Raw genomic sequence first — 9856 nt, forward strand, 5'->3', positions numbered from 1 at the left:
GAGCTGATAGCAAGGTTTAAAGAAAGAAATGAAAATTGAATGATAAATGGAACATTTTACGAGGCAGCGTAGTGATTTCTCTCCATTTACTTTTAGTATGAAATTTTTATTAAGTCGATATGCTTTATTCTGAAATGATAAAATGGTTTTAAACTAACAATCAAAGTTGATCTAACACAGCCCAAAGCCAGGGGTGAACTCGACCCCCTTACGGAACCCACTCGTCCACATCAACGGTCTTCTGCGAGTACTGGCACTCCATCTCCTTGTTGGCCAATGTGGCACGCTCCTGGCGATACCGTTTTCCGCCCAGGAGTCCCACAATCAGAAGGACGAACAGTGCTCCGCTGGCAACACCAATGATGGGAATGGTCCAGGGATTCAGCTCATCCTCGTCGTCGGTGGCCTCGTTCAGGCCAAGTATTTGGTCGAACAGCGTGCGCTTACAGCTGAGCACTCCACCGGATTCAGTACTCTCCTCCGGGACAAAGCCATCCGAGCAGTGACATGTGCCGGATTCCAGGCACGTTTGATGCGGACCACAGCCGGACTTCAGGCAGCCCGCCTCATTGCTGTTGAACTGCTTCTCGCGGCATTCACCGCGGAAGAGGACGTAGTCTTCGGGACACTCGGTGGCGGTGAAGGCAGCCGTTGAACTGGTGTCCAGGGACTCGGCGCTCTCCTCGGTGGTGTCCAGGTCTTCGGAAGTCAACTCAGCACTCAGCTCAACGCAATGCTCCTCGGCCTTGTCCCATCGATAGCCGGCGTTGCAGGAGCAGCGGTCCACGTCGATGCACTTGCCATGGGCACAGCCATCGCCCACCTGGCAAACGGGGGCACAGTCGCCACTCACGCCATCGCCAGCTGGCTGGAGTTGGGTGAAACCATCGCGACAGGCGCAGGTATTGGGCGCCACACACTGGGCTCCGGCTGGACAAAGGGTCTGGCAGATGGGCTCACAGTAGTGACTGCCATCCTGATGGTTCCTGGCCGAAACGTAGCCGGAAATGCACTCGCAGCGATCGGGGGCGGCACAACTGGCATGGGCTGGACAACCGCGACTGCAGACGGGCTCACAAAGGCCCGATTCCACCTGCAAGTAGCCAGGGCAGCACTCCCTGATCAGCCGGTGGGTCACTCGCTCCTCCTCCGAGTCGTAGGTCTCGGTGTACTTCTCGCTCTTCTTCCACACCTTCCACTTGGGCTGGCTCTTGACGATGGTCCGCGTTTTGGTGACCGGCACTTGGGTGCGAATCGTCTCGTTCCTTTCGCAGAAGTTATCCCGCTGAGCGGTCACTGCAGCGGAACCTAGGAGCAAAGTCAGGGCCCAGATGAACTTCATTTTTCCGAGAGAGTCTTTGCTTGTCCGTTCTTAACTACAGTCGGTACAGAACTGAGTTTTCCCAGAACAAGAAGCGCAGTCGAGAGCTAAGCCGGCCACTCAGGCAGCAGAATGCGGGGAGGATCGGCAGGCAGAGCAGGCAGGCCAGCAGATAGGACACAATAACATCCGCAGCTAGATAAAATCGCTCTCTACACTGATCAAAAAAAGTGTAACTATCTGTACCAAGTAGACAGTATGTGCCGAATAGTTGTGGATAGTTAATAGCTTCTCCCTCTCTTCTTATTGCATTTGACTATTTGTTGCTTATTAACATTTTTATTCAAAAATTAACCTTTAAGATTTATCCTTAAATTAACTGCCACATCTCCCATATTATTAATTAGAAGTATAAATATTAACAAATTTACAAATAAGTCTTTATAATACTTAAGTTTTAGAATTATGTAATTACAAATTTGTAACTCATTTTTTTCAGTGCCCTTATCCCAGAGGGTTGCAGCATATCTGAGCCAAAGGTCACCCTCGGATGGATGAGACCGTGCTGGATCGCTCTGACTTTGAACCTCCCTCTCTTTGTCGCAGTGCTCCTCTCTATGCAAGTCCCTTTTCAGTTATTTTATTATCATAATGCCCGCTTCATAAGTTGCCCGCATAAAGACAGTGATAAGGCTGAAAACAACATACTATAAAGATGCAATTGTTTTCCATTGAGAATCGCGACCGATATGACTCACAAAGAGCGGAACTAAATGGTTTACATTGATGTATTTTTGCTTCATGACTTCCTCTAAACTAATAGCAAATAATAATCAGTTTATGCCATGGCATTTTCTATATATGCGTTGGCCTCTTAAGGTTGAAAAAATGTTTGCTTCATAGATTTTTTCTACCTTAATTTCTTTAACTGATCCTTTTTGTTACCTGTCTCTCTAGAGTCTACCTGCCTTACTTGTTAGATCACGTTTATTCTCTAATGTTTAGAAAAAATCAAAGAAGTTCCCAGCAGGCAAGATTTTTAAATACAATTTATGTAACAAAAATAGTTGCCTCATGCTAATTTTGTTTTGTCTAGGAACAAAGCCTTATTATTGAAACTTAGAAAAAACAATAAAAACAGAGGTTCAAACCAAAGTCATCCGCTTGAACTGTGAGAAAGCATTTCCCATATTCAGAAATATGGGAAATCTACTCCGAACACTTATTTGATTACCCTAGGAGGCATTTTAATATTATCACATGCAATTTTAAAATCAGTATGCATACGATGCTTTTATAATTAACTGCGCACAAAAATCGGTCAATCAATTACCCCAATTGAAATATGATCCCCAAGCGTTTAAAAGGTCACTCATTGGCTTACTCCGCTTTGGCAGAGCGCAAATCAATTTGGCAGGATGAAACACATAAATGTTTGAGGCACTTGAATATATTCTAGGGCCCAGGAAGCCTGACGTCATTGGGCTTGCGGCAGTCGCACATTTGTTACTTTTGTCACGCTCGTTTCGAGTCGGGATCTCTGGGACAATGTTTTGTTGAGCACATTCACAGAGAGCCCGAAAGCCCATATCCCAGTGTGTATATATGCGAAGTGTACAAGCATATATGTGGCCATATATATATATATATGTATGGGCAACTGTCAATGCAGGAACAGACGGCGTATAGGGCACGTATCCTGCGCCGCAAAACGCTCCAGCTTCTCCGCCCCGCGGGCTGCCTTTATGGAGCATATGAACGGATGAATGACAGCTGACATAGAGACAAAAGTGTGTGTGACACAGTCACATTCTAATCTAAAATAATTGAATTGAAGTCAGATTGCAACTGATGCCTTTTTCTCGAGTCTGTGTGTGTGTGTGTGTGTGTGTGTGTGTGTGTGTGTGTGAGTATCTCACAGACACATTTACAGATTCAGATATGGCACGACGGTCTTCTTTTGGGAGTGTTGGTGTGCTGGTGTGCTGCCTGTTGTTGTTCTGGGTGTGCAAAGTGTAGCTGTTGGATAACAGATAGACGGCATGTGCCACTTGCCACTGACAGTCAGCCCGTATCTGTATCTTCTGGCGGCGTATATCTGTATCTTCTTTTGTAGCCGCCAGTTGCCCACAGCCCACAGCCCACATCGCGTTTCACATATGCGAGGCGCCGCCTAAGATAATTAATGGTTTACTGGGTTTCGCTAACTGGATTTTGGTTTGTCATTGTCTCCCGAAACGGATCGAAATGGAAACCCATCCAGCTTCACTTCTGGCCGAGATTTCTCACGTCGGCAACTGCAATTAGGCCCGGGGACTAGTCAAAGTTGAGGGCACCCGTGAATTATTGCCCAGCTTCGGCTGCGATTCGCGACTCGCTAATTGCCAGCCATAAATTTGCATTATCTCACGTAGGTAAACCCCCTGTCCCCCCAAAAAAACGTTCAAGGAAGTCAGGTGCTCCCTTCCGTGGCACAGTTAAATTATCTAAGTTGCTTGGGTGGCCCCAAAAACTTTGGGCCCAGCCCGGGTGACATCTGCTGCTCAAATGCACAGGCACGTAGCTGCCTCCGAATCAGTTCGGGTTAAGCTGGCTGGGTCGGGAGTTCGTTTGCTATGGACAGTTTAACTGGCAGCATGTTAGGGCATTTCATGGCTAAGCCTCTCTCAGCACCTAAGCCCTCCTTCCCCATCACCCATCCCCCATCCTCTTACTCTACGGGCAAAAGTTTTGGTCGCACGAAAGTTTCCAGCTCCCGAATGATACGACAATAATTTTAATTATAGATTAGCAGACAAATCCTCGAATGAGCACTAAAATTTCACAAATTATGACAGCCGAGGAAAGTTTTTGCCAATATGGGTGTCAGGTCTATGAAATCTATATGCGGCCACAGCCAGTGCTGCCAAGTTGATACCGGACTTAGCCGAAAGAATTAGGAAACCTAACGAATGCACATATATTATAAAATAAATATTCAGACTGGGCGTTCAAGGGATTTATTATGAAAGACATTTCCTATTTTTCATTGCATACTTTCAGGCAATTATAAAAATTACTACAAAGCCTTGGGGATTTCTGTGGTACCCCCTATCATATCATATCAATTCACATATTCTAAGTACCATAACATTTAAAAAATTTCATTGCTTAATCAAACAGGAACTTCCACACATTTCTATAATGTTTGTAGACCGTTTAATATTAAGCAACTGTAAAAAAAAATGCTACATAGTATCCTCATAAATTAATTTCTTTGAGCTTTTAAATTTATTTACTTAATTGTAAGACATCTTTTCAAGCCATGAGTGAAATGGTTTAAACCATTTAAGCTTTCTTATTTTAGCGTGGACATCTACATCTTGACAAGTAGGCCGACCTTTTGCCTTCTCCAACTATCTATATCTATATTTCTATTAATATTTACCAACCTCTGCACTGGCCTAGTTTCGGCTAATATTAAGTGGTCCAAAATTGAAAAAAACACGAGAATTGTTAACCTTAAATCTCTTTTTCATCCGCGTAGCGAAGGTTAATAGAACAAGCGCAGAAAGCTAAGGGGGAAGTCCAACAGAAAAGTGAGCATTGTTTGTCAGCTTTTGTGCGTTGGACTTGCCAGCTGCCAGTTGGCCCCACTAGGATGACAAAAAAAAGCAAAAAAAGGGCACCAAGGAGAGAAGGACTGGTTGGGGGGGACACACGTGAGAAACTTTGCAAATGGGAAAGTGAAACTGAAAACTGCGTCGCCGGCTGTGATTAAAAAAGTAGCGACGCCATTTGTTGTATCTGCACACTTATATATAGTATATAGTTGTTGTGTGTGTATATAATTTGGTTCATGGGCTCCAGTTCCTCATCTCTCTCCGGGCTGCGGCCATTTTCATCCGCTGCAAAGTTTAAGGTCCTTCATACATAAATAAGTAGTAGGCAAAGCGGCGTCGCCTCAAAGCACGGCGGCAAACAGCAGGACGAAAAGGAGCAGGAGCAGGAGCAACAACTAAGCGGACATGACACCCACTAGAAGAGCGCTCTTCAAAAGCGGCCAACAACAACAACAACAACAACAGCAGCAACAACAACGACACTCATCAACAACGGCCAAACAAGGGCGATAAAAACAAGCGCAACAAGGACTCTGAAACCCGAGACCCGGAGTCCAACATGACACGAGCGCCACGTAACAGTCGCGACTGCTACTGCGAGTGCCAACATCCTGACAACGCCTATGTCCCTGTGTGTTAGTGTGTGTGGGTGTGCATTAGTGTGTGAGAGGCTGGGTGTCCTTTGAGCAGTCACTGTGGCAGTGTGGCAGTCAGTCAGGGCTGCTGGCACATAATTAAGGACATCGTCGGCAAACGCAAGGGGCTGCGAGGCGGGCAGCGCGAAGTGAATTACTTTCGGGGATACTCTTTCCAAATGGCACTGGTCCAAGGACAACACAATTGCGGCTTTCACTTTCAAACGCATTTAAATATTTGGCCAAGCTAAACTATTTAAAGAATATATATGAGGTGATGTAGCAGGACAATGCCAATGGTTTCCATTTCACAAATAAATGTCTTTATTAAATTTAATACTTTAGGTAAAATATACAAATGTGTTTGAAGGAATTTTTGAATTAATAGAATTTAAATAAATGTGTAGCTTTAAATGCTTTTTAATTTCTGTGATTTTTTAACATACTAACCTTATACTATTTGTTAAGCCATAATTTACTAATTAAAGAATTTTTAAAAACAAGTCATTTAAATGAAAATAAACTAACTAGGAACTTATATTTTGCTTTTGATCAGCACTTGCGCCTAATAAATCAGCCATTGCTGCCTATTTTTAGAAACATTTGCTTGGCTAAAAAACCAATAATGACACTGAACAAATGCCAGATGGATTTGGTATCGTTTTCCATACCCGTTCATAGGTATTTCCAGGGTATTTGCCACAGACTCACCCACAGCTGCAATTTTCATCTAACTGCCCTGCTGTTTGCACTTGGATTTGCTGGCGGGTGGGTGTGTGTGCTTGGGAGTCTGCATGAATGAATGATGAAAGAAATGGCTAAAGACGCTGGCTGCTGCCTGGGCCAGAATGGGTCTGGGTCTGGGCTGGCTGTTACGCCGAAGACGAAGACAAAGCCTCAAATGGGCATAATGAGCGTAAGGAGGCGGCAAAGCCGAAAGTGCTCTTGGGCGCTTCCACCAGCTCGAGACAATGCAGCGCGAATTGTGTCATATTATTAATGAAAAAGAGCCAGGCCAAAATGAGCAGCGAGTGCAAAAGATGAAAACAAAACAGGAAGCCGGAGCACTTTTAATATGCAACAGTGCCTTCTAAATGCGTGTGCGCCTGTGTGTGCTTTCCCAAAATGAAAATGAAAATCAAGCCAAAGCCCAAAAACCACGGCACCAGAGCAAATAAGCCGTCGACGGAGCGAGCGTCAAGTTATTTATTTGGCAATTGTGCTCTGCTTTTTATTGTCCTCCGAGTGGCTGCTGCTCTGTTTGCTTTTGGGCATTGCTCCGGAACACCACACCCACACCCACGCACCACCCACCACCCATAGCCACCCCCTCATCTGGCCACCCACCTACTTGCCAGCTGAGTATTTGAATGTGGCTGTGTGGTCGTCGAAAGGTCAATGGAACAATTTTAAAATGCTTGCCCGAGAAGTGAAACAAAAAAGCAAATCAAGTCCAACTGGGTACACGAACATGGAGAAAGCTGAAATAATGCCTGCGGCTAAGGCGTTGGGTGTACGAACGCTCTCTGTGACAATGGCGAATTTTAGGGGCGTGAATCCAAAGAATGGTTTACAAACTCAAAGAAAAATCCATACAGAACAATAAATCAAATCAAGAAATTACTCAATAGGCGAGTACCTCGACTAATAGAGATACTCTCTCCCCACGGTCGTTGTACCAACTTAAAAGTCTTTTCGACTATGGCTTATCTTAATTTACAATGAATTGTAATTGTAATTGTCGGATTTTTAAACCTCTTTCGACCCAAATTGAAGATAAATGTAATGTATCAAAATTACCTAGTATAACGAAATTTCTAAAGAAATAATTAAAATAAACTAATTAGCTCATTATTGGTACAATTAATAAATCTATTTCCCTTATGCTTACTTACTATACCCAAATACCAAACATTGTTAACTATATAACATTAATTATTTGAAGAAAAAATATTTTGGTAATAATTTTTCAGGAATGACTCACCTATATATTCCTTTTCTTTTTTTTATGCAATCAAAATTGTTTCCAATTGGCATATAAGGATTGAGCTGATCGTGTGGAATAATTGTTTGTAGATTTATTCCGTTTACTGATTTGTGTGTTAAACTTGCTTGATTTTTTGCTTCCGTTGTTTTATAACAATTCCTCAACCTTTTTTATTAAATTTTTCTTCCAGATTTTTGGTTTGATAAGTAATGAAGTTAATGCAATTAATTTTAGTTCAGTAATGATTATTATTTAGTTAGATGCGATTATTGAAATATGCGTATGTTGTATCGAGTTGAATCGAATAATTCAATTTCAGTAAATCGAAGATCTTCAAGGAATTTCCAAATTATCCCGTTTGTATTCTTTAGCCAATTGAGCTGTAGTTCTCTTGGGGTTGTCCTTATGCTTAAACGTTTTATTATTTAAAATTTGTATCAATCTTGTGCGCGTTTCAGTTGCTTATCGAATTTAAACATCACTTATAAATGAGTTTTCTATATAATAGAACACTTCTTATTCAAGGTAATATATGCTATGGTTTGCTTTTGTTCTTTTTTTTATGGATATTAAAATTGTTTTGTCATTGCGTGCTATGAATTTAGGTATGTATACTTTTATATGATGTATGACGTATTAATGTATGTATTAATATTTACAACTGGCTTAAAATGTTTACTTTAGAGTTTTGCAACATCGTTATTATTGTTAACGTTATTATTAACTACCATTTTCCGTTCGATTTGTCTTTGTTATAATTACAAATTGCTTTAGTCATGGTTTTATGTGTTCGCGAGTTCAACGATTATAGAATTTTCACTGGTTGATGTTTATTTCCGCCACTTTTAAATTTTCAACAAAATTAAATATTGCTTAGTTTAATGTATTGTATTTATATTTGTTTATGCAGTTATCCAGTTTTAGTTCTGCCATCCATTGCCTGTGTTATGCGTGTCGACGGCTACAAAGTGGAGGAGAATAACATTTAATTAAGTTAATGAAATTAACCATATATTATTCAATGAGCAATAATCACGCGTTTCTCACTTGTTGATAATGGCCCAGAATATCATTCGGTTTTATTCATTCGTACCCGCTTTCCCACAGCCATCCGCCCACACAATGTGAACATAAAAGTAACCATTGCCATTTATTTTTTGGCACCTGTTATACAGACACACACACCCACATGTAAATGGAGACAGAGAGCGATGATAAACGAAAGAGAGCGAGAGAGTTGCACTTGACATGTATCTGAAAGATACTTTCCATTTTGAATATATTGATGGCCTGATGGCCAATTAGCAAATCGCACTCACACTTCCTTGGCAGACAATTCTAAAGTAATAGAAATGTCAAAATCGGTAGCATAAAAATAAAAATAGAATAGAGGTTGGCAGGAAGGATGTACGAAAATATGTGTACAGCTATAACGTGAATGATAATGGTTAAACCGATGCTGATGATGATGGAATTTTCCCAAACACACGCACACACACATATACGAGCTCTGGGCCAGAGAGAGGCTTACAAAAGAGAGCAAAAAGAAAGGATACTTTAGACGTTTATGTTTTTTTTTGCTCCAGAAGAAATAGGAATGACAATGTATATAGATTCCTGAGTAGTTGCTGAATGGGTTTACCTGCCGGAATTATTGTACATATTTGAAATAAATTATCTGCTTGCCGTGTGTGAGTGCGGTCACACTTGTATTGGTATATATATATATATATAGATATATATATATATATGTATAGTATTGTTGTGCACACACACACACAGCGCGCGCACCGTTAGCGACAGACAACAGGCACACACACGCACAGGCACACGCACACACACTCGGAGAGAGACGCACACGCACGGAGATACGCACGGACACGGACACAGACGCAGACACAGACCACGGGCAGCGCGGCTAAGCTCTCCAGCTCCGTTAGCACACTCTCAACGGCTCCACCGCTCAACCAACCGTCCAACCGTTCAATCGTTCAATCGCTCAGCCGCTGTGCATGGAGGCAAAAGGCAACTGACAGCACAACCCGAAACCGGAACACCAACTGAGTCCGATGCCTGTGCAGCATTGCCAGCCAGGCGGCGCTGGAAGTGACTGCAGAGTCCTTTGGAGGAGCCGAGCGCAAGCTTCGTCGGCACATCCCACGACACATCCTTGTGCAGAAGTTTGAAATCCGAGCGCCGCTTGGGGATGCGATGCCGATGTGAACGGGCTGGAACATAAATACATATTCACATACCTTTGCCATGCCACGAGTCCTTGCCAGCCGTCAGGACTCGTGACTCCACGGAGCCT

General features: G+C 42.7%; 2 protein-coding genes across 4 annotated transcripts in view; both read right to left on the reverse strand.

The window, feature by feature from the left end:
- Positions 1 to 9625, reverse strand: part of LOC108149326 (neuronal acetylcholine receptor subunit alpha-7) — a 54460-nt gene extending 44835 nt beyond the window's left edge. Inside the window, exons 1-2 of one of the 3 annotated variants that reach the window (XM_017276791.2) lie at positions 9518 to 9625; positions 7543 to 8506 (exon numbers count right to left, since the gene is read on the reverse strand). The gene's annotated coding sequence lies outside the window, so the exon portion shown is untranslated. Of the gene's footprint in view, positions 1 to 7542; positions 8507 to 9187; positions 9333 to 9517 lie in introns of those variants that run through there. The other 2 variants (XM_017276792.2, XM_017276790.2) reach the window with 2 other exon arrangements.
- On the reverse strand, positions 104 to 1404 carry LOC108149328 (multiple epidermal growth factor-like domains protein 10). The gene has a single exon (XM_017276793.2). The coding sequence runs from the start codon at positions 1340 to 1342 to the stop codon at positions 209 to 211; it is 1134 nt and encodes a 377-aa protein (XP_017132282.1). The 5' UTR covers positions 1343 to 1404; the 3' UTR covers positions 104 to 208.
- Positions 9626 to 9856: the final 231 nt, after the last annotated feature.

Source organism: Drosophila elegans, unplaced genomic scaffold (genome assembly GCF_018152505.1).
Source record: "Drosophila elegans isolate 14027-0461.03 unplaced genomic scaffold, ASM1815250v1 contig_814, whole genome shotgun sequence".
In the NCBI taxonomy this organism is placed as follows: Eukaryota; Metazoa; Arthropoda; class Insecta; order Diptera; family Drosophilidae; genus Drosophila; species Drosophila elegans.

What these genes read in the sequence shown, in the direction of transcription:
- LOC108149328 (XM_017276793.2), bottom strand. Translation starts at nt 1,342, where the DNA reads ATGAAGTTCATCTGGGCCCTGACTTTGCTCCTAGGTTCCGCTGCAGTG.